The sequence below is a fragment of the Oncorhynchus gorbuscha genome, linkage group LG07, assembly GCF_021184085.1.
Source record: "Oncorhynchus gorbuscha isolate QuinsamMale2020 ecotype Even-year linkage group LG07, OgorEven_v1.0, whole genome shotgun sequence".
NCBI classification, from domain to species: Eukaryota; Metazoa; Chordata; class Actinopteri; order Salmoniformes; family Salmonidae; genus Oncorhynchus; species Oncorhynchus gorbuscha.
In genome coordinates, this window is record NC_060179.1 from 50,558,895 (window position 1) to 50,583,706 (window position 24,812).

The 24,812-nt window shown below is 44.6% G+C and overlaps 1 protein-coding gene across 2 annotated transcripts in view; it reads left to right on the plus strand.

Moving 5' to 3' along the window:
- The window catches only part of LOC124039251 (ras-related protein Rab-26-like), a 94,599-nt gene that overhangs the window by 25,837 nt on the left and 43,950 nt on the right, over positions 1 to 24,812 (plus strand). For both annotated transcript variants that reach the window (XM_046355171.1, XM_046355172.1), the window contains exon 3: positions 20,557 to 20,598. In XM_046355171.1, the coding sequence (XP_046211127.1) occupies positions 20,557 to 20,598 (42 nt within the window). The remainder of the gene's footprint in view (positions 1 to 20,556; positions 20,599 to 24,812) is intronic.

Consider the following 24,812-nt stretch of genomic DNA (forward strand, 5'->3'; position numbering starts at 1 on the left):
ACAACAAAACACTGCATTGGAAGAGGTGGGATGTGAGTGATAGGCCCTAGTTCTCTTCAAGTAGCCAAACAACAAAACACTGCATTGGAAGAGGTGGGATGTGAGTGATAGGCCCTAGTTCTCTTCAAGTAGCCAAACAACAAAACACTACATTGGAAGACGTGGGATGCGAGTGATAGGCCCTAGTTCTCTTCAAGTAGCCAAACAACAAAACACTGCATTGGAAGAGGTGGGATGTGAGTGATAGGCCCTAGTTCTCTTCAAGTAGCCAAACAACAAAACACTGCATTGGAAAAGGTGGGATGTGAGTGATAGGCCCTAGTTCTCTTCAAGTAGCCAAACAACAAAACACTGCATTGGAAGAGGTGGGATGTGAGTGATAGGCCCTAGTTCTCTTCAAGTAGCCAAACAACAAAACACTACATTGGAAGAGGTGGGATGTGAGTGATAGGCCCTAGTTCTCTTCAAGTAGCCAAACAACAAAACACTACATTGGAAGAGGTGGGATGTGAGTGATAGGCCCTAGTTCTCTTCAAGTAGCCAAACAACAAAACAAGGTTACTTATTTGGGAAGTTTTTGAAATGTATTTTTACCCAAAGTGGATTTCTGTTTTCTCATTGAAAAGTGTTTCTTATTCTCTTGGCCTTTGTCGGAGCTTTTGAGCTAAACACTAAACCATCTTTTGATTTCTGAATGTGTCGGTACCAGGGGACCAATGTGGGACCAATGTGGCTGCGTTATTGTTGTCATGTTAATCAGGCCTTTTGATTAGAAGATATGGATTTATTTTTTATTTTTGTAGGCTAGGCTACCTATTTTATGATTTAATTTATGGATCAAGCCTTAGTCGTCATTCTCATCTCATTCCCAATGATCAGTGCTTTAGATTATTATGTTGCTGTCCAGCGGGTCTGAATTTGTGACGCAACCCACTGTCCACGTTATTCTGTTCAATAGCATTTTGATTTTAAAAGTTTTGGTGTGTGTACTAGGCAATTTTCAAAAATGTACACAGTGGGGAGAACAAGTATTTGATACACTGCCGAATATGCAAGTTTTCCTACTTACAATGCATGTAGAGGTCTGTCATTTTTTATCATAGGTACACTTCAACTGTGAGAGACGGAATCTAAAGCAAAAATCCAGAAAATCACATTGTATGATTTTTAAGTAATTAATTTACATTTTATTGCATGACAAAGGTATTTGATCACCTACCAACCAGTGAGAATTGCAGCTCTCACAGACCTGTTAGTTTTTCTTTAAGAAGCCCTCCTGTTCTCCACTCATTACCTGTATTAACTGCAGCTGTTTGAACTCGTTACCTGTATAAAAAACACCTGTCCCACACTCAATCAAACAGACTCCAAACTCTCCACAATGGCCAAGACCAGAGAGCTGTGTAAGGACATTAGGGTTAAATTGTAGACCTGCACAAGGCTGGGATGGGCTACAGGACAATATGCAAGCAGCTTGGTGAGAAGGCAACAACTGTTGGCGCAATTATTCGAAAATGGAAGAAGTTCAAGGTGACGATCAATCACCCTCGGTCTGGGGCTCCATGCAAGATCTCACCTTGTGGGGCATCAATGATCATGAGGAAGGTGAGGGAGCCCAGAACTACACGGCAGGACCTGGTCAATGATCTGAAGAGAGCTGGGACCACAGTCTCAAAGAAAACCATTTGTAACACACTACGCCGTCATGGATTTAAATCCTGCAGCGCACACAAGGTCCCCCTGCTCAAGCCAGCACATGTCCGGGCCTGTCTGAAGTTTGCCAATGACCATCTGGATGATCCAGAGGAGGAATGGGAGAAGGCCATGTGGTCTGATGAGACAAACATAGAGCTTTTTGGTCTGAACTCCACTCTCCGTGTTTGGAGGAAGAAGAAGGATGAGTACAACCCAGAGAACACCATCCCAACCATGAAGCATGGAGGTGGAAACATCATTCTTTGGGGATGCTTTTCTTCAAAGGGGACAGGACGACTGCACCATATTGAGGGGAGGATGGATGGGGCCATGTATCGCGAGTTCTTGGCCAACAACCTCCTTCCCTCAGTAAGAGCATTGAAGATGGGTTGTGGCTGGGTCTTCCAGCATGACAACGACCCGAAACACACAGCCAGGGCAACTAAGGAGTGGCTACGTAAGAAGCATCTCAAGGTCCTGGAGTGGCCTTGCCAGTCTCCAGACCTGAACCCAATAGATAATCTTTGGAGGGAGCTGAAAGTCCGTATTGCCCAGCGACAGCCCCGAAACCTGAAGGATCTGGAGAAGGTCTGTATGGAGGAGTGGGCCAAAATCCCTGCTGCAGTGTGTGCAAACCTGGTCAAGAACTACAGGAAACATATGATCTCTGTAATTGCAAACAAAGGTTTCTGTACCAAATATTACGTTGTGCTTTTCTGATGTATCAAATACTTATGTCATGCAATAAAATGCAAATTAGTTACTTAAAAATCATACAATGTGATTTTCTGGATTTTTGTTTTAGATTCCGTCTCTCACAGTTGAAGTGTACCTATGATAAAAATGACAGACCTCTACATGCTTTGTAAGTAGGAAAACCTGCAAAATCGGCAGTGTATCAAATACTTGTTCTCCCCACTGTATATGTTACAGCACTTTGGTTATACTAATAATTATATTGAAATGGAACCAAATGATCTGTTTGTCCTTTTTAAATAGGATAGATGGGCTATATGGTCTACTACGGTATAGGTTCAATGTAATAGTCTGCCTATAACTAGCCTGAGTAGGCCTATAACTCCATTCCTATTCTATTCAGAGTTTAGAGAAATTAATCGAATTGGAAACGAGCTATTGTCAGGCTGGTTGATGTGATGCATGTCTGTTGAATGTGGAAAAATCCACCTGCACTCGGCTCTGCCCCACCTACTATTTACCAAACAGTACATGCTAAATAGTATGTGACGATGCTGAGTACATAGTATGCAGTTTAAGTATGTAGTACGCTGGTATGGATATTCGGACATGGCCCGCTGTGAATGTACATGAGACTTCATTAGGCCTTTATTACCAATGAAGAGGGCTCAGGGGTAGGGCCTGGCTGCCTCAGACAGGTGTACGAACTACATGGAGGAAGAAGGTGTAAGAACTGTCCAAGAGTTGCTAAATCGGTCTGAATATCTGGTCTGAAATTCATGTTCATCTGAATGCGGCTAGGTCGAAATGACGAGGACAGCTCAGGCTGCCGAGGCCTGTGATGATTAGTTGATATTATAGCGTGATCATGGCTGATTAATCGTGCCTTGGAGGAGGGGAGAGAGGGCGGTCTCTGCATCTTTTTCTCTGTGAGAGGAGCAGGTCACCATGCAGCAGGCTCGTTAATTCGATCGCCTAACAAATCTTACCTGCCAACTTCACGCCGATGAAATTGCGTAGAGCAAGTGTCACTGATCTACTACAGCACAAGTAAGGTTCACACACACACACACACACACACACACACACACACACACACACACACACACACACACACACACACACACACACACACACACACACACACACACACACACACACACACACACACACACACACTACTTTTTTTCACACTTCTGATCTACTTTGGAAAAACTGAATGCATTATACCGAAAGGTTCACTGTGAAGAATCTCTCACTGGAAATCAGCAATTCTGTCTCAAACTAGACTGATAGCATGGTAAAAGTCACATCGATCAATGTTAGTGGTAATTGATGTCAAAATCCAGTAAGCTGAATAGCATACATGACAGATGAGTCTCTTCTGTGTTTCCTAATCTAGAACTACATGTCTAACTGTAAACAGCTTGGATGGAGCTGTCTCTTGTGTTACTATAACTGTAGTGATGTCTGTTTTAGGAAGCCTTTTGCCTTTTGGTAGGCCATCATTGTAAATAAGAATTTGTTTAAAAAAAAATCTGATTTGTCTAGTTAAATAAAATAAAATAAACTGGACTGTAGAGTCATTGAAATGGTTCATCTGGTAACTAAACCACCATTTTATCACATTTTAATATTCCGATGCCCTTTTCTCTCTCCCTTCAATATTTGCATTCTCCCCCATCACGTTCACCTTTTCTTTCACGTGTCCTTTATTTATACAGCTGGTCTCATTGACACAAAATCTATCCGGCAAGAGAGACCAGTTCTTCCAATCTCTTTCATTTTGATGAAGGCCCGAAGGGACAGTGACCCTTCTTGGTCATAAACAGTAATAGGTCAGCATATAATCACTGAGCCAGTGACCACTCTCATCACCATGGTGACCTCAGAGGTCACCCCAGCATAGCCCCACTGACCTTTAACCTCTGACTTTTGTCACTTCCTGGTTTTATTATCCTGTGAGGTTCGGCCATAGGCCCCTGTCTGATGAATGCATGAAGCAGGTGAAGAGGAAGAATGAGGGAAAGGATTTCTGCTCTGGAGGGGCCCATCCATTACAGTATATGTTGGTGGGTGGGCCTGGAGACTGGGGAAGCTATTGATCGGTGGTGGAACACTGTAATGTTATGGTAATATTTTCAAGGTTTTGCACTGGACAGTGGTTATTATGGGGTGTCGATCTTCTCGAGATTGTGGATGGTAATCTTGTGATGGCATGGATGCAGGTAGAACATGTTGCATTTTTCGAATGTGTGTAATTGTGTCTGCACATTTGTAGTACTCCCTCACATCCATTCCTTCCCTCCTCTCCTTCTCTTCTCTCCTCTCCTTCTCTTCTCAACTTATTCTCTCCCGTGCAGTCCAATACCAGATGGCTTTTGTCGCTGGCCTGTTGGCCCTCCTTGTCCTGGGCTAACCTGGGCCTGGTCTAGTTCATCATGATCCTGTTGTTATGCTCCGCAGCACACACAAGCACTTGGTAATTGTGCTCGAGTTTGATTTAGGATGTTGCTCTCTAGTCAGAGGTTAAATCTGTGTTTATGCATTCTGCTAGGGTTTGTTAATGGAGCATGCAGCATCTGGGGCTTGAGTGGCACTACGAGAGAATGTCAGTCCCGCTGCCATGCTCCTTAATGTAACTCACCACTACGGCGAGTGCTGTCAGAGGCCAACTGCTGCTACTGCGTCCAGCCAACACATATACGGCGAGACAGAGAGAGCAATGGAAAGAAATAGAGAAAGGGCAGGAGCAGATTAAAAGACAGGAGAGACAGACGGAGCATCACAGATAAAAGGGGCGGTCAGACCAGTGTGAAGCGAGCGAAGAAGAAGGGGAAGAATAAGCTTTTAGAGTAAGACGAGAGGCACAGAGGGAGACAAAGCCAGGATAAGTCGGGTCTTTACTGGGCTCAGGGTTTATGGACCGTGTCCATAGTGGTGCAGGATGCATAGGAGAGATTTCAGATAGATACGCTGTGCAGTTGCTGCATGGTGGATTGTACTTTATAGAATAAAAATAGTGTTTGTGTGTATGCTGTAGATGAGATGTCAGGAGTGTTCTCAATCTTCTACGACTTCATTTTCTCTCCCAGCTCGGCAACATTGAGTGCTAATACAATCAGCCCTGTCTGGCCGGTGGTAATTACCCAAAGTGTTCGTTATTTGATTATGTCTGGCTAATGCCTGCTTGAAGGCAATCTAGGTGATTTATGCAAATGACTGCACCCTATAATAGAGTTTTACAGTGTTGTAATTTCAGTGTCAGAACATGAGATATTTTACTTCAACCTCACAGCATGGGGGTTGCTTCCATGGAAAAATAATACTTAGAATTGGAAAAGAACCTTAGATCACAGCAATTTAACCACACCCTCATGGTTACACTAAATGTTGTCTGCCGTCCTCCCATCACAGACCCATTGACTTGAATAGGGATGTCCATTCTAGTGGTTGTATTTCTATGGTTTCATATCTGTTGTTCTCCGATGGACACCCTACATTTTTCTTTATCTAAGGCAATCAGCTGCAGTAGGAGAATGAGTTTGCACAAAAAAACTCTTTATGAAAGTACATTACATACTTTACTGTATATCATAAGGCCTTTCTTTGAGGGCTTAGTTGTACCCTAACACAGTGGTCTGAAACTCCTGGTTTACAGGCCACATCAAGCCTGCAAGTGACATTATGCTGGCTTGCAAATTGATGTGTAATTATTTTTGGACTGCCAGGGCAGTGATGTAGTCGATTAAGGCAGCCCCCCGCACCTCTCTGATTCAGAGGGGTTGGGTTAAATGTGGAAGACACATTTCGGGTGAATGCATTCAGTTATGCAAATGACTAAGTAACCCATTTCCCCTTTCCCAACCACTTGCAATAGGATTGTGAGTTTCCTCAACATTTGGCTATAGAACTGGACCAGCATACAGTGTTGCCTTCCAAAGGCAAACATGAATTTGTAATTCGACTCAACACATTTTTATACATTCAGCTCACTGTGAGCAAAGTTTGTTGAGTGAACAAACATTCACACTTTAGCTACATTTCTTGTCCTTCTGAAGTCCATCCAACTCACAGAATAACGCTGATTATGCTACAGTGGAAATGCTGGTATTCATCTATACCTCACATCATCCAAATCTGTAAGTATTCAATTGGTGAGGAGTTTTGGCGAAAGGTAGTCCTCAGGAATTCGTACATATTCATAGGAGTGTTGGTCGGGAGTGTGTATGGAGTTTGATTGACAGCTGGCTCTATGTAGCTGGATGTGTATGAAGGGCCTCATGATTAATATTTATTAGAATCCACCTGGCACTGTGTTGAGGGTTTGGTAGTTTATGCCAGTGCTTTGATGTATGTATGTATGTATGTGTGTGTGTGTGTGTGTGTGTGTGTGTGTGTGTGTGTGTGTGTGCGTGCGTGCGTGCGTGTGTTTGCATGTGTTTGCGTGTTTGCGTGTAATAATCAATTCACAGGCATCAATAAACACCCCTAGTCCAAAAAAACAAAATCCTATCAGATTTTGGTACCTATCCTGTAGGATTAGGATACAATCATATAGGAGTCCATTGGGACTGGTTCCAAAATCGGAGAAGATTTTCTTTTGGGTTCTAACGTGATAACGTTGTAGCAGTTGTGGCACAAACCCACAAAGTCATGGGACCAATATTGACATTTTTCCCTCTGTAACGATCTGGGTGTAGTGGGTGCGAAGTCAGGCGCAGGAAACAGAGAGTTCAGGGTAGTGCTCTTTAATGCACAAATGGCGAACATAAGCCATAAGCACGAAACACTGGGCGCTTACAAAAACAAATGCCCCAAAAACGGGGACTAAAACAGTCCAGCAAAACCCACGAACAGGGAAAAAACACGTTCACCTCAAACGTGCACAAATGTCACACAAACAATCCCCCAAAAAAGCAGGTGGGCCACCAGGCTAATAAAGCCCAACTAATCACCAGAATACATAACAGGTGTAACCAATAAACAGACAAGGAGGGGGGAGGAAAAAAAAACAGTGGCAGTTAGTAGGCCGGCGACGACGACCGCCAAGTGCCACCCGAACGGGAAGGGGAACCACCTTCGGTAGGAGTCGTGACGCCCTCATCATGTCCAAAGCTCAACAAATACACCTATAGATGTTTTGAACATTATATGCAAAAAATGTTAATATCGGTCCCATGACTTAAACGGGTTTTGTGCCACAAATGCTAAAACGTTAGCATGTTAAAACCAAAGAATGGATTGCTGTCATACTGTCATGTTTGTCATTTATTATCATGTCTTGTCCCTGTGCTCCCCATTCTGTTCGTTTCCCTCTGCTGGTCTTATTGGGTTCTTTCCCTCTTTCTATCCCTCTCTCTCCCCCTCCCCCTCTCACTCTCTCGCTCTCTCTTCTCTCTATCGTTCCGTTCCTGCTCCCAGCTGTTCCTATTCCCCTAATCATCATTTAGTCTTCCCACACCTGTTCCCGATCCTTTCCCCTGATTAGAGTCCCTATTTATTCCTTTGTGTTCCGTTCCTGTCCCGTCGGTTCCTTGTTTAGTATTCACCATGCTGTGATTGCGTTTCGCCCTGTCCTGTCGTGTTTTTGCTGTGATTGTGTATCGCCCTGTCCTGTCGTGTTTTTTTGCCTTCATCAGATGCTGCGTGTGAGCAGGTGTCTCTGTCTACTACGGCCTGCGCCTACCCGAAGCGACCTGCAGTCTGTGGCCGCTTCTCCAGTTATTCCCCTCTACAGACTAGAGGATTTCTGTTATTCCCTGTTTGGACTTAAATAAACTCTGTTTCTGTTAAGTCGCTTTTGGGTCCTCTTTCACCTGCATGACAGAAGGAACCGACCAAGGAATGGACCCAGCGACTTCAGACGCTCGTTACACTGCCGTCGAGATCCAAGGAGCCATGCTCGGCAGACACGAGCAGGAATTGTCTGCTGCTCGCCATGCCGTGGAGAACCTGGCCGCTCAGGTTTCCGACCTCTCTGGACAGTTCCAGAGTCTACGTCTCGTGCCACCTGTTACTTCCTGGCCTGCCGAGCCTCCAGAACCTAGGGTTAATAACCCACCTTGCTACTCCGGGCAGCCCACTGAGTGCCGCTCCTTTCTCACGCAGTGTGAGATTGTGTTCTCTCTCCAACCCAACACATACTCTAGAGAGAGAGCTCGGGTTGCTTACGTCATTTCACTCCTTACTGGCCGGGCTCGAGAATGGGGCACAGCTATCTGGGAGGCAAGGGCTGATTGCTCTAACAAGTTCCAGAACTTTAAAGAGGAGATGATTCGGGTTTTTGACCGTTCAGTTTTTGGTAGGGAGGCTTCTAGGGCCCTGGCTTCCTTATGCCAAGGTGAACGGTCCATAACGGATTATTCTATTGAGATTCGCACTCTTGCTGCCTCTAGTGAGTGGAACGAGCCGGCGCTGCTCGCTCGTTTTCTGGAGGGACTCCACGCAGTGGTTAAGGATGAGATTCTCTCCCGGGAGGTTCCTTCAGATGTGGACTCTTTGATTGCTCTCGCCATCCGCATAGAACGACGGGTAGATCTTCGTCACCGGGCTCGTGGAAGAGAGCTCGCATCAACGGTGTTTCCCTGCTCCGCATCGCAACCATCTCCCTCCTCTGGCTCAGAGTCTGAGCCCATGCAGCTGGGAGGGATTCGCATCTCGACTAAGGAGAGGGAACGGAGGATCACCAACCGCCTGTGCCTCTATTGCGGAGTTGCTGGACATTTTGTTAATTCATGTCCAGTAAAAGCCAGAGCTCATCTGTAAGCGGAGGGCTACAGGTGAGCGCAACTACTCAAGTCTCTCCATCAAAATCCTGTACTACTTTGTCGGTCCATCTACGCTGGACCGGTTCGGGTGCTACATGTAGTGCCTTGATAGACTCTGGGGCTGAGGGTTGTTTCATGGACGAAGCATGGGTTCGGAAACATGACATTCCTTTCAGAGAGTTAGATAAGCCTACGCCCATGTTCGCCTTAGATGGTAGTCATCTTCCCAGTATCAGATTTGAGACACTACCTTTAACCCTCACAGTATCTGGTAACCACAGTGAGACTATTTCTTTTTTGATTTTTCGTTCACCGTTTACACCTGTTGTTTTGGGTCATCCCTGGCTAGTATGTCATAATCCTTCTATTAATTGGTCTAGTAATTCTATCCTATCCTGGAACGTTTCTTGTCATGTGAAGTGTTTAATGTCTGCCATCCCTCCCGTTTCTTCTGTCCCTACTTCTCAGGAGGAACCTGGCGATTTGACAGGAGTGCCGGAGGAATATCATGATCTGCGCACGGTCTTCAGTCGGTCCCGAGCCAACTCCCTTCCTCCTCACCGGTCGTATGATTGTAGTATTGATCTCCTTCCGGGGACCACTCCTCCTCGAGGTAGACTATACTCTCTGTCGGCTCCCGAACGTAAGGCTCTCGAGGATTATTTGTCTGTGTCTCTTGACGCCGGTACCATAGTGCCTTCTTCTTCTCCGGCCGGGGCGGGGTTCTTTTTGTTAAGAAGAAGGACGGTACTCTGCGCCCTGCGTGGATTATCGAGGGCTGAATGACATAACGGTTAAGAATCGTTATCCGCTTCCCCTTATGTCATCAGCCTTCGAGATTCTGCAGGGAGCCAGGTGCTTTACTAAGTTGGACCTTCGTAACGCTTACCATCTCGTGCGCATCAGAGAGGGGGACGAGTGGAAAACGGCGTTTAACACTCCGTTAGGGCATTTTGAGTACCGGGTTCTGCCGTTCGGTCTCGCCAATGCGCCAGCTGTTTTTCAGGCATTAGTTAATGATGTTCTGAGAGACATGCTGAACATTTTTGTTTTTGTCTATCTTGACGATATCCTGATTTTTTCTCCGTCACTCGAGATTCATGTTCAGCACGTTCGACGTGTTCTACAGCGCCTTTTAGAGAATTGTCTCTACGTAAAGGCTGAGAAGTGCTCTTTTCATGTCTCCTCCGTTACTTTTCTCGGTTCCGTTATTTCCGCTGAAGGCATTCAGATGGATTCCGCTAAGGTCCAAGCTGTCAGTGATTGGCCCGTTCCAAGGTCACGTGTCGAGTTGCAGCGCTTTTAGGTTTCGCTAATTTCTATCGGCGTTTCATTCGTAATTTCGGTCAAGTTGCTGCCCCTCTCACAGCTCTTACTTCTGTCAAGACGTGTTTTAAGTGGTCCGGTTCCGCCCAGGGAGCTTTTGATCTTCTAAAAGAACGTTTACGTCCGCTCCTATCCTCGTTACTCCTGACGTCACTAGACAATTCATTGTCGAGGTTGACGCTTCAGAGGTAGGCGTGGGAGCCATTCTATCCCAGCGCTTCCAGTCTGACGATAAGGTTCATCCTTGCGCTTATTTTTCTCATCGCCTGTCGCCATCTGAGCGCAACTATGATGTGGGTAACCGTGAACTGCTCGCCATCCGCTTAGCCCTAGGCGAATGGCGACAGTGGTTGGAGGGGGCGACCGTTCCTTTTGTCGTTTGGACAGACCATAAGAACCTTGAGTACATCCGTTCTGCCAAACGACTTAATGCCCGTCAAGCTCGTTGGGCGTTGTTTTTCGCTCGTTTCGAGTTTGTGATTTCTTACCGTCCGGGTAGCAAGAACACCAAGCCTGATGCCTTATCCCGTCTGTTTAGTTCTTCTGTGGCTTCTACTGATCCCGAGGGGATTCTTCCTTATGGGCGTGTTGTCGGGTTAACAGTCTGGGGAATTGAAAGACAGGTTAAGCAAGCACTCACGCACACTGCGTCGCCGCGCGCTTGTCCTAGTAACCTCCTTTTCGTTCCTGTTTCCACTCGTCTGGCTGTTCTTCAGTGGGCTCACTCTGCCAAGTTAGCTGGTCATCCCGGTGTTCGAGGCACTCTTGCGTCTATTCGCCAGCGCTTTTGGTGGCCGACTCAGGAGCGTGACACGCGCCGTTTCGTGGCTGCTTGTTCGGACTGCGCGCAGACTAAGTCGGGTAACTCTCCTCCTGCCGGTCGTCTCAGACCGCTCCCCATTCCTTCTCGACCATGGTCTCACATTGCCTTAGACTTCATTACCGGTCTGCCTTTGTCTGCGGGGAAGACTGTGATTCTGACGGTTGTCGATAGGTTCTCTAAGGCGGCACATTTCATTCCCCTCGCTAAACTTCCTTCCGCTAAGGAGACGGCACAAATCATTATTGAGAATGTATTCAGAATTCATGGCCTCCCGTTAGACGCCGTTTCAGACAGAGGCCCGCAATTCACGTCACAGTTTTGGAGGGAGTTCTGTCGTTTGATTGGTGCGTCCGTCAGTCTCTCTTCCGGGTTTCATCCCCAGTCTAACGGTCAAGCAGAGAGGGCCAATCAGACGATTGGTCGCATACTACGCAGCCTTTCTTTCAGAAACCCTGCGTCTTGGGCAGAACAGCTCCCCTGGGCAGAATACGCTCACAATTCGCTTCCTTCGTCTGCTACCGGGTTATCTCCGTTTCAGAGTAGTCTGGGTTACCAGCCTCCTCTGTTCTCATCCCAGCTTGCCGAGTCCAGCGTTCCCTCCGCTCAAGCGTTTGTCCAACGTTGTGAGCGCACCTGGAGGAGGGTGAGGTCTGCACTTTGCCGTTACAGGGCACAGACGGTGAGAGCCGCCAATAAACGCAGGATTAAGAGTCCAAGGTATTGTTGCGGCCAGAGAGTGTGGCTTTCCACTCGCAACCTTCCTCTTACGACAGCTTCTCGTAAGTTGACTCCGCGGTTCATTGGTCCGTTCCGTGTCTCCCAGGTCGTCAATCCTGTCGCTGTGCGACTGCTTCTTCCGCGACATCTTCGTCGCGTCCATCCTGTCTTCCATGTCTCCTGTGTTAAGCCCTTTCTTCGCACCCCCGTTCGTCTTCCCTCCCCCTCCCGTCCTTGTCGAGAGCGCACCTATTTACAAGGTACATAAGATCATGGACATGCGTTCTCGGGGACGGGGTCACCAATACTTAGTGGATTGGGAGGGTTACGGTCCTGAGGAGAGGAGTTGGGTTCCGTCTCGGGACGTGCTGGACCGTTCACTCATCGATGATTTCCTCCGTTGCCGCCAGGATTCCTCCTCGAGTGCGCCAGGAGGCGCTCGGTGAGTGGGGGGTACTGTCATGTTTGTCATTTATTATCATGTCTTGTCCCTGTGCTCCCCATTCTGTTCGTTTCCCTCTGCTGCTCTTATTGGGTTCTTTCCCTCTTTCTATCCCTCTCTCTCCCCCTCCCCTCTCACTCTCTCGCTCTCTCTTCTCTCTATCGTTCCGTTCCTGCTCCCAGCTGTTCCTATTCCCCTAATCATCATTTAGTCTTCCCACACCTGTTCCCGATCCTTTCCCCTGATTAGAGTCCCTATTTATTCCTTTGTGTTCCGTTCCTGTCCCGTCGGTTCCTTGTTTAGTATTCACCATGCTGTGATTGCGTTTCGCCCTGTCCTGTCGTGTTTTTGCTGTGATTGTGTATCGCCCTGTCCTGTCGTGTTTTTTGCCTTCATCAGATGCTGCGTGTGAGCAGGTGTCTCTGTCTACTACGGCCTGCGCCTACCCGAAGCGACCTGCAGTCTGTGGCCGCTTCTCCAGTTATTCCCCTCTACAGACTAGAGGATTTCTGTTATTCCCTGTTTGGACTTAAATAAACTCTGTTTCTGTTAAGTCGCTTTTGGGTCCTCTTTCACCTGCATGACACATACCTTGTCCATAGACTGCTTACAGAGTAAGGAAACCAATATGTCGTTTTGTCATTTGGTTGAACTATCCCTTTAATGGTGTTGTATTGTACTGGAACAAATGACAACAAACTATATTTTAATGGGTTAATCTAAAAATAATGCTCTAAAAATCCTACAAAACCAACAGTGCCTTCGGAATGTATTCAGACCTCCCTTGATAAGGTATTTCAGTTTTTATTTTTAATAAATGTGCCGATAATTCTAAAAACCTGTTTTCGCTTTGTCATAATGGCGTGTAGACTGATGATGGAAAAAATGTTTTTAATCAATTTTGAATCAGGCTGTAACTTAACAAAATGTGGAAAAAGTCAAGGGGTCTGAATACTTCCCGAATGTATTGTTTGGGGTCCAATATGATTACTTTTGAAAAAAGTAGTCCAAAAGGATTCCAATAGGATTCTGATACATTTTACACCAAATCCTATAGGGTTGTGAGAATCCTATAGGATCCAATAGGATTACTTTTGATTTCCAATCGGAAAAAAGTAGTCCAATAGCATTCCGATAGGAATCTGACAGAGGTGAAGAAAAAAAACTATAGGATTCTATTGGAAAAATCACTAATCCGATCAGATATTTTGACTTGGGACAACAGGTGCTCTCACACACAACGGAGGAATGCAGACCCATCCGACTGTCAGGATACACATGCATTGTGGGATGCTGCCAGGGACAGAAGTCTCACTGAATTTGAGACAAATAACAGCGCCACAATCTCCATCACTAATACTAATGACAGCAGCGAGAGAGAAAAAGAAGAGTGTGATAGAATGAGAGTGAGAGAATAAGAAGAGTGTGATAGAATGAGAGTGAGAGAATAAGAAGAGTGTGATAGAATGAGAGTGAGAGAATAAGAAGAGTGTGATAGAATGAGAGTGAGAGAATAAGAAGAGTGTGATAGAATGAGAGTGAGAGAATAAGAAGAGTGTGATAGAATGAGAGTGAGAGAATAAGAAGAGTGTGATAGAATGAGAGTGAGAGAATAAGAAGAGTGTGATAGAATGAGAGTGAGAGAATAAGTGATGAGAGAGAATGGCAGAGGGAGAGAGAGAACGAGAGAGGGAGAGAGAGAATGGCAGAGGGAGAGAGAGAATGGCAGAGGGAGAGAGAGAACGAGAGAGAGAGAAAGAGAGAGAGCAAGAAAGAGTGGGAACGACACAGCGCGATAAGATTAAAGAAGATAGGTCCTGGACTCCACATTACTTCAAAATGAGAGAGAGAGAGAGAGAGAGAGAGAGAGAGAGAGAGAGAGAGAGAGAGAGAGAGAGAGAGAGAGAGAGAGAGAGAGAGAGAGAGAGAGAGAGAGAGAGAGAGAGAGAGAGAGAGAGAGAGAGAGAGAGAGAGCAAGATCAAGGAGAGAGAATGCATGAGGTATGAGACGAGTCTTGGTTCAGGTTTGATAAAATAAGAGCTTCTTCCTCCTTGCAAGGAAGGAAAGAAATTGGTCTCCCACTTCTTAGAAGCTGTTCCTTAATTTCCTTCAGTTTGTGAGGGATGCCACCTGCTTTCATAATGTCACCAGGCTGATAAATATGCATTGGGTGGAAGAGGATGAATATGTAACAGGGTTGGGGAAAGGAGAGGTCCCCCTATCTGTGTCTCATCTGCCTAGGAGACCATGTGTAACTAGGCTGGGTGTGACAGGTAGATTTTAGACGACACATACATGCACACACACACACACGCGCGCCCGCCCATGCTAAAAACACACATGCCACACACACACACACACACACACACACACACACACACACACACACACACACACACACACACACACACACACACACACACACACACACACACACACACACACACACACACACACACACACACACACACACACACACATTATTTTCTATCCCGCTGTGGTCTCGAAGGACTATTGATTATAATATAGTCTGTGAATATACAGCGTGCTGTACGACTTTATTAACATGGGACCCGTGTTCGGTCCAGTGTGTGTGTGAATCACCAGTATGACACGCGCCTTCCCACTCTCCCACTCTGTCTGAAGCCCTCTGTTACCCTCGGATGGTCTGGGTCCACGGCACGGTCATCGTTCATCAGGCTTCAAGTCATACTACTCTAATCTAGGGTAGTCATGTGCAATAACCAATATTATTGTGATACGTCGATATGAAGCGTGTAACATGAACTACACCGTCACAAGTGGCGTTTTCTGTCACGAACCTCCACGAACCAAACTTTAAATGCCACTGTCAAACAGAGAGGCAGCGTTAGTGCAGTCCTCATTCTGGCCTAGCTTCTTTGAAGAAAAACATGTGCATTTCATTTCACTCGCAGATAGTGCGGAGCTTGATCTCCTGGGCGTGCCATCCTATTGCGTGTCATCCTTGGGAAAAATACTGGAGCTTATGTTAATTGTTTTCTATTTATACGGAGCAAATGCACGTTGCATATGGCAATTCTACTGCGTCAAAGCACCCTGTTCCATGCAATATGTATGAAATGCATTGGCAATGAGGAGTGGTAGTGTTGGCAGGCTTTATGTATCTAATTGCGTGTGTTTGTAATGGCAAGAAGAGGGAGTGTGATTGTTGTTTGACTTTAGAATGTTATGCTGACATAGCTCTCTCTCTCTCTCTTCCCCCCTCTCTCCCCTGGCTCTGGTTCGAATGATGCTTCGATATAGTTCTCTCTCTCTGCTCGGCCAGCTAGCCACAGCCAGGGATTTCGTTTTTTGACAGAGGCTGCAAAGGCCTTGTGTCAAAACCAAAAAGAAACGTTGTTTCCTGTTGATTTACAGTTAACCTTCAAACTGCAAATTGACAGCGTGGCTAACAATCATTCACAGCTAGCGTCAGCTAATGCTCCAAAGAGTCTCATTAGCAGTAATACAGTCATATCCCCATAGAGACAGTTTAACAGCAGAGCAGTAACATCAACACCAGGCCACTGAGGTGTAGTAACTGTCGGTCTATCTGTCTTTCTGTCTGCCTCCACTCTAAACCATAGAGGTGCAAGTCGGGACCAAATAAGGTTCTCAAGAGTGATGCCATAGGACAGGAATCATCAACTAGATCCAGCCGGGGGCTGATTGTTTCTTTAGTGGATGGTCAGAGTGCCGGAACATAATGACAAATCATTTGTAGACTGCCAATTGAACGCGCGAATCCCAAACAGGTATATAATATTTTACTAAAACATAATCATTTTCAAACCTGGCTTACATTTGTATATGAACACGTCTCTCTATTATGCGTGTGTAAGGGTTCTCGTCCTCCTCTTCTGAGGAGGAGTAGCGAGATGGATCGGAGGACCAATGCGCAGCGTGGTAAGTGTCCATAATGTTTTTTAATAAAGACAATAGAACACTCGAACAAAACAACAAAAGTTGCCGTGAATATACAAAACCTGAAAACAGTACAGTCTGGACCAAACACTCACACGGAAAACAAACACCCACAACCCAAAAGTGAAACCCAGGCTACCTAAGTATGATTCTCAATCAGGGACAACAATTGACAGCTGCCTCTGATTGAGAACCATACTAGGCCGAACACAGAAACCAACATAGAAAAACAAACAGACTGCCCACCCAACTCACGCCCTGACCAGACTAAAACAAAGATATAATAACAGAACTAAGGTCAGAACGTGACAGCGTGAAAATACTTGGGAACAGATTTCTCAAATTAAAATAACTTTTGAGTGGATTTCCTGGTGTTTTTGCAGTCTTTTATGTAAACCCCCACCATAGGGGAACCGTTGTAGGGTCACTGAAGAAACATAAATGGGATGGTCCTTTGAAGAGCCATACAAAAAGCTAATACCAGAAATGTTTTGGCCCTCCAGGACCGGAAGTAAATAGCGCTAATTTGCATATTTCCCAGTGCCTTTCGAGTATCAATAACACCCATGACTGTGCTTACTAGTGACAGAGAGATGGTTGTTAGATTCATTTTCAGTCCTGTGGTCTTCACCAAGCGAGAGCATATGTGAATTTGTTGTCATTGAAGTTTTATTCATTAAGATAATACAATACATATTTCACAAAGCCTTCTTTTGAGGGAATAGTTCTACCCTAATACAGTGGCCTAAAACACATAGATTACAGGCCACATCAGACCTGCAAATCACATAATCTAACATTTAGAATGTTTTATTCACCCACATTCAGAATGACTGCCAGGGTTGGGAAGATTAAGATATGTGACTACCTTAAATATCTAAAGTGGAACAACCATTTCAGTTATGGGTGCAATAAGTCCAAGTAACAGATTGGAATAGTTTAGAAAAATGTATGTTATTTATACCGAAGAAAAATATAAAACGCAACATGTAAAGTGTTGGTCCTGTGTTTCATGTGCTGAAATAAAATAGAGAAATCTTCCATACCTACAAAGAGCTTCTTTCTCTAAAATGTTGTCCACAAATTTGTTTACATCGCTGTTAGTGAGCAGTTCTCCTTTGCCAAGATAATCCATCCACCTAATAGGTGTGGCATATCAAGAAGCTGATTAAAGAGCATGATCATTACACAGGTGCACCTTGTGCTGAAGACAAAAAACTCCACTCTAAAATATGCAGTTTTGTCACACAACACAACACAGATGTCTCACATTTTGAGGGTGCTGACTGCAGGAATGTGCACCAGAGATTTTGCCAGAGAATGAAAACTTAATTTCTCTACCATAAGCCATAAGCCACCTCCAATGTCGTTTTAGAGAATTTGGCAGTACATCCAACCAGCTTCACAAACGCATGCCATGTGTAACCAAGCCAGCCTAGGACCTCCTCCATTTACATTTACATTACATTTACATTTAAGTCATTTAGCAGACGCTCTTATCCAGAGCGACTTACAAATTGGTGCATTCACCTTATGACATCCAGTGGAACAACCACTTTACAATAGTGCATCTAAATATTTTAAGGGGGGGGGGGGGGTGAGAAGGATTACTTTATCCTATCCTAGGTATTCCTTAAAGAGGTGGGGTTTCAGGTGTCTCCGGAAGGTGGTGATTGACTCCGCTGTCCTGGCGTCGTGAGGGAGTTTGTTCCACCATTGGGGAGCCAGAGCAGCGAACAGTTTTGACTGAGCTGAGCGGGAACTGTACTTCCTCAGTGGTAGGGAGGCGAGCAGGCCAGAGGTGGATGAACGCAGTGCCCTTATTTGGGTGTAGGGCCTGATCAGAGCCTGGAGGTGCTGAGGTGCCGTTCCCCTCACAGCTCCGTAGGCAAGCACCATGGTCTTGTAGCGGATGCGAGCTTCAACTGGAAGCCAGTGGAGAGAGCGGAGGAGCGGGGTGACGTGAGAGAACTTGGGAAGGTTGAACACTAGACGGGCTGCGGCGTTCTGGATGAGTTGTAGGGGTTTAATGGCACAGGCAGGGAGCCCAGCCAACAGCGAGTTGCAGTAATCCAGACGGGAGATGACAAGTGCCTGGATTAGGACCTGCGCCGCTTCCTGTGTGAGGCAGGGTCGTACTATTTACATCTGCGGAATGGTCTGAGACCAGCCACCGGGACAGCTGATGAAACTGTGGGTTTTCGCAACCAAAGGATTTCTGCGCAAATTGTCAGAAACCATCTCAGGGACGCTCATCTGCTTGCTCGTCGTCCTCACCAGGGTCTTGACATGACTGGGGGTTCAGCATCGTAATTGCCTTAAGTGGGCAAATGCTCACCTTTGATGGCCACAGGCATGCTGGAGAAGTGTGCTCTTCACGGTTGAATCCCAGTTTGAACTGTACTGGTCAGATGGCAGACAGCATGTATGGTGTCGTGTGGTTATGCGGATTGCTGATGTCAGAGTGCACCATGGACAACAAACACAATTACATTTTATCGATGGCAATTTGAATGCACAGAGATACTGTGACAAGATGCCCATTGTAGTGCCATTTACCTGCTGCCATTGCTTCATGTTTCCGCATGATAATGTACGGCCCCATGTCGCAAGTATCTGTACACAATTCCTGGAGGCTGAAAATGTCCCAGTTCTTCCATGGCCTGCATACTCACCAGACATGTCACCCATTGAGCACGTTTGGGATGCTCTGGATCGACGTGTACGACAGCTGTGTTCAAGTTCCCGCCAATATCCAGCAACTTCACACAGCCATTGAAGAGGACTGGGACAACATTCCACAGGCCACAACAAACAGCCTGTTCAACTCTATCCGTAGATGTGTCGCGCTGCATGAGGCAAATGGTGGCCATACCAGATACTGACTGGTTTTCTGATCCATTTCTGATCCATCCCAAAAAATGTTTACGAATCTGTGACAAACAGAAGCATATCTGTATTCCCCGTCATGTGAAATCTATAGATCAGGGCCTACTGAATTTATTTCAATTGAATGATTTCCTTATATGACCTGGAACTCCGTTGCGTGTTGCATTTCTATTTTTGTTCAGTGTATATTTGAGTAGCATTAGATGAATTAATGGTTGGTGCAACGTTAGACAGTCTCGTGTTCCAACGTTGTTTCAGTAGCATGGCTCGTTCCTGTTCACACCCATTTGAAGAGCGGAAACACAGTCATTGAAGGAATGAATCTGAGCCTAACACTTATCACCTGTGGAATGCGGGGCTTCCGGCGAGGCACGGATTTCATGTCGCGAGAGCGCGACTCCCCATAGTATGTTCGACTGAAGTTGACTTATTGGACACTGTAACCTGCCCCATGCTGGGCTACCCAAGTTCTAAAGACACCATGTGCTTGATAGTCTGGTAGCCTTGACTGTGACCCTCAATGCCCTTGCATGCATATACATGTGTACGCGCCCTTGCATGCATTTACATGTGTACGCGCCCTTGCATGCATTTACATGTGTACGCGCCCTTGCATGCATATACATGTGTACGCGCCCTTGCATGCATATGCTTGCAATTTACATTTGAGTCATTTAACAGACACTCTTATCCAGAGCGACTTACAGGAGCAATTAGGGTTAAGTGCCTTGATCAAGGGCACATCAACAGATTTTTCACCTAGTCAGCTCGGGGATTCAAACCTTTCGGTTATTGGGCCAACCTCTTAAACGCTAGGCTACCTGCCGCATGCTGATGTGTGTGTGTGTTAGTTTTAGCAGCTGTGTTGGCGGAAACTGCTTAGCCATGGGTGAGAGCTAAGGTGATGGAACACTGTGTAACAACCAGGCAGCAATGAGACATAATTACCCAGCCAGTACAGTTATACAGTACTGATAGCAGCAATCACAGTCAACCTAGTGGGGACACACTTACAAACGCTGAACATGTAAATCACACTAAATCAAGTGTACAGATTCTTCACTTCATCATGTATTGTCTCCAAGCAACCATCTTCATACTGTGCTATAACAACATCACTTTTGTTAAACAATCATTCAAATGTCTTCCTTCTTTGTCATGTTTTGCCAATAGCACCACCTAAAAATCCAGAGACATTATTTTCTGTTTTTCTGTTTGAAAACCAATTATTTTTCTGTCCTTTGTCTTTCAGAATAAAGTGTTGAACATTGATGCGCTGAAGGTCAAGCTGCAGGTAAGACAAATTGCTTTTGGGATTTTATAGTTTTTTAAAATCGTTTTTCATTTTAATGTAATTATTGAATCGTGTGTGTGTGTCTTTCTCTGTGTCTTTCTGTTTGTTTGTGTGTGTGTGCATACGTGCGTACGTACATGCATGTGTTTGCTTGTCTGTCCGCACTGTAACGGAAAACTGTAGTATATATGGTAATTTTGGTTATTATCAACAGGAAAATACTCTGAAATGTTTTACGGTCTATGCTGTAAATTATGGTGCATTGTGGGAAACTGTTGAGGGTGGTGAAAGAAGAATTGCTGTATTTTGAATGGTACCTTTTGACCATAAGTGGGTTTGTTTCTGGCTTATGAACATATTTTGAGGCGTGCCTTGTAAGAGGCTGTACTTGTGGTAACCGTAAGTGAGAATGCTGTACACATTTAACTTGTTTGTGGTTATTGAGCCCCATCAATTTAAAATGTGTAGGGGTCAGATTGGAGTAACAGCAAGTCTTAAACATGAAATGGTTGAGCATTTAGCCTTGTCCTTTTGGTCTGTTTTTCACTGTAGTTGCTGCCAGTTTGGAAGCCTTTGTTAAGGCCTCTAGAAGTGCAAGTGATATAAATGACCAAATATTCATTAATATGCTGTAATTTGTAGACACTTGTTGTAATTTGTAGACACAGCCAACCTGCTTCCATCAATTCCTTGTAAATACAGTAAAGTACAGTGGAAAAAAAAAACTTCCTCATTCATCCATTCATTCAGATAACAGTAGCAATAACTTTTTTTATGGTATAAATCAGTCAATTTTACGGTATTGTACTGTGTCATTGCACAGTACTTGCTTTGATACCATATTTATAGTACAGTAGGTGCACTGTAATATGAAATACAACATTTTTCTTGCAACTGAGCTGACTGTGTGTTGCTGTCAAATTCACAGCAACCCCTTTTCATTTTGTATTTATTTTACCGTTATTTTACCAGGTAAGTTGACTGAGAACATGTTCTCATTTACAGCAACGGCCTGGGGAATAGTTACAGGGGAGAGGAGGGGGAATAAATGAGCCAATTGTAAACAGTCGGTATGTCTGTATCTGTTTGGGTGTATGTCTCTCTCTGTGCTTGTGTGTGTGTGTGTGTGTGCTTGTGTGTGTGTGTGTGCTTGTGCGTGTGTGTGTGTGTGTGTGTGTGAGTATGCCAGATATATGTCAGAGATAGCCAATAAATCAAATCAAATCTAATTTTATTTGTCACATACACATGGTTAGCAGATGTTAATGCGAGTGTAGCAAAATGCTTGTGCTTCTTGTTCCGACAATGCAGTAATAACCAACGAGTAATCTAACCTAACAATTCCACAACTACTAACTTATACACACAAGTATAAAGGGATAAAGAATATGTACATAAAGATATATGAATGAGTGATGGTACAGAATGGCATAGGCAAGATGCAGTAGAAGGTATCGAGTACAGTATATACATATGAGATGAGTAATGTAGGGTATGTAAACATAAAAGTGGCATAGTTTAAAGTGGCTAGTGATACATGTATTACATAAAGATGGCAAGATGCAGTAGATGATATAGAGTACAGTATATACATATGAGATGAGTAATATAGGGTATGTAAACATTATATTAAGTGGCATTAAGTGGCACTCCGTTGTCCCACCGTTGACTTCACTCCTCTCTATGTAAACACGCTGCAGATGTCTCCATCCCCAGACAGTCAGAGATAGGATGACATCAGATCAAATTAGGCTTTAATGAAGTCCATTGTTTATCTCTATCAGGTGATTATCCTCACTGTGGCTCCCTATTTAGTGCACTACTTTTATGGCCTATAGGGTTTTGGTTAAAAGTAGCGCATTATAAAGGAAATATGGTGCCATTTGGGACACAGCCCGGAGACTATCTGGCGATACAGTACTACACTGTCCATTGTCATTATTTAAGCAATAAGGCACGGGGGAGGGGGTATATGGCCAATATACGACGGCTAAGGGCTGTTCTTATGCAGATGCAACACGGAGTGCCTGGATACAGCCCTTAGCCCTTGGATATTGGCCATATTGCTGTTATAAGCTGGTTACCAATATAATTAGTGATTTATCCCACGGCTGTCAGCCAATCAGCATCCAGGGCTCGAACCACCCAGTTTATTATCAGTTTTATACCATGGCATTGTTGCATGCTCGTTTCTAATTGTCTGAAGGGCATTCTAGAGCATTCAGATAATTTGGCAACTACCCAGTTTCCTTGGTTTGGTTACCAAAGCAACTACCCAGTCAACACGGTGGGTTCGGGCCTATTCCGTTTGAGACTCGGGGGACTCGGCATCGACTCGGACTCAGAGGGGCTTCATATGGGCCGAGCTCTTCCCGAGTTCGGCATAATCATATTACTCTGGGTTCCGGCTAATGGTGCTCGGGCCGAATCCATTTCAACATATCTGTCCCGATTAACTCTTTCAGAAGCAGGGCCATATGAGGTTTTTATTCGTCAGGTGAATAATAATTAATGAAGTAATTTCACCTAGAATTTGCTCGGGTCACTTGCAAGCTACATTTAGGCCCATTAGGCTATGAGATGGAGAAGGACCCTAGAGAATCTATGCTTTAAATTAATGTTTTTTTTAAATCCATACTCACACTAATTCTATTAATTTCTGTCCTTCGGCCAATCCTGGCTTAATATAATGGCATTAAGCGATTTTTAGGCATATGCTGTTGGCCACGTTAATTATAGGACGATTTGGGATACATGATCCATGACAGACAAGCACATCTCAGTGTCATAGGCTATAGCCTATTTTTCTATGGTAGACCTCTCTGTCAACGTTGATACATCCTGACAAAATACACCATATGTGTAGCCTAATGTCATTTTCTGGACCTTGTAAACTGTCGAGAATGAACCCATAACTGATCCAAGTGCTTGTATAATCTGGGTTTTATTTTTCAGCATGAAACACAATAGGATGTTGAGCGTTTATACAAATTAGCATTTTACAGCCTAGACAATATTTATGTACTAACAATAAGACATTCATCATTGCACTGTGTTGTTGTAGCCTAGGAGGTAGATCATTTTATTTTCTAATAACGAAGGCCTAATGATATCAATATTGTAGCGTGCCAGTTGACCGCGGAGCACAGCCTATATCTTCCATTTGATAATCTGCTACCTAGGCTGAAGGAGTGATGCAGCCTACAACCATGCATGTTGACTATTTGCAGTAGCCTATTAAACTGTTACACATGTAATCTGTATCCTATTAAAATAGCTAAATCAATAACGCCCATGACAGTCAATGGAAAAAATAATGGCGCTCATAACGTCATGGGTGGGTTCAATTCAGACCACGAACTGAAAATGAATGCATGCATACTATCGCTTTGGATAACAGCATCTGCTTAATGTCACATTTATTATTTTTGCACACCTCATATTTGTGAGACATTGAACATTTCCCTGCATGGAACTTTTGACTGTAGCTATGGGCTGTCTGCGCATTCTGAGAAGACACAAGAACATAAAACAGTGTATCTAAAACGGGTAAGTTATGATTTTTGCTAAACCTGAACATAGACGAAGTTGAATTAAAGACCTCACATCACCAAGTAACCAATGGGCTACTATTTCCTGTCTTTTAAATTTTTAAATTTTTACAAATCTCTGATTGGAATTTTCAACATAGCATATAGCAGCATACATGTATCATCAATTGCCAACATCAATGCTTCCTGAAGTATCCTTCATAGGGATTTAGCATTACCTCTAAAGGAACCAAAAACACACGATTCCGCAGTGGTGGCCTCTGCTGCTCGAACTGTCTGCCTTGCATTTTGAGCTGGCCTTGGCCCGACTTTCCAACGGTTGTTGTGAGAGTCAGTCAGTTGGTTAGCAGTCGAGGCCAGCCGGAGAAGATACCAAACAGTTCAAAATAGGTCATTGTAGCTATTGAATTTGTAGTACTGTATTGCGTCGCTGTCTCTAATTAGTTTGTGATTGTAGCTAGCTTAAATTTTGGACTGTTCATGGTTGTTTCTCCATTAACGTTTCTCCATTAAAGTCAGCTAACATCAATGTTTGCTAGCTATCTTAGCTAACTGTTAGAGCAGAGGTAGCTAGCTAAGTCAATACATTTAGGGTCTAGCCTATGTGATGTTAGGTAGCTAGCTAATAGCTAACTGAGGTAGCTAGTGATTTTGTTTGTAAAA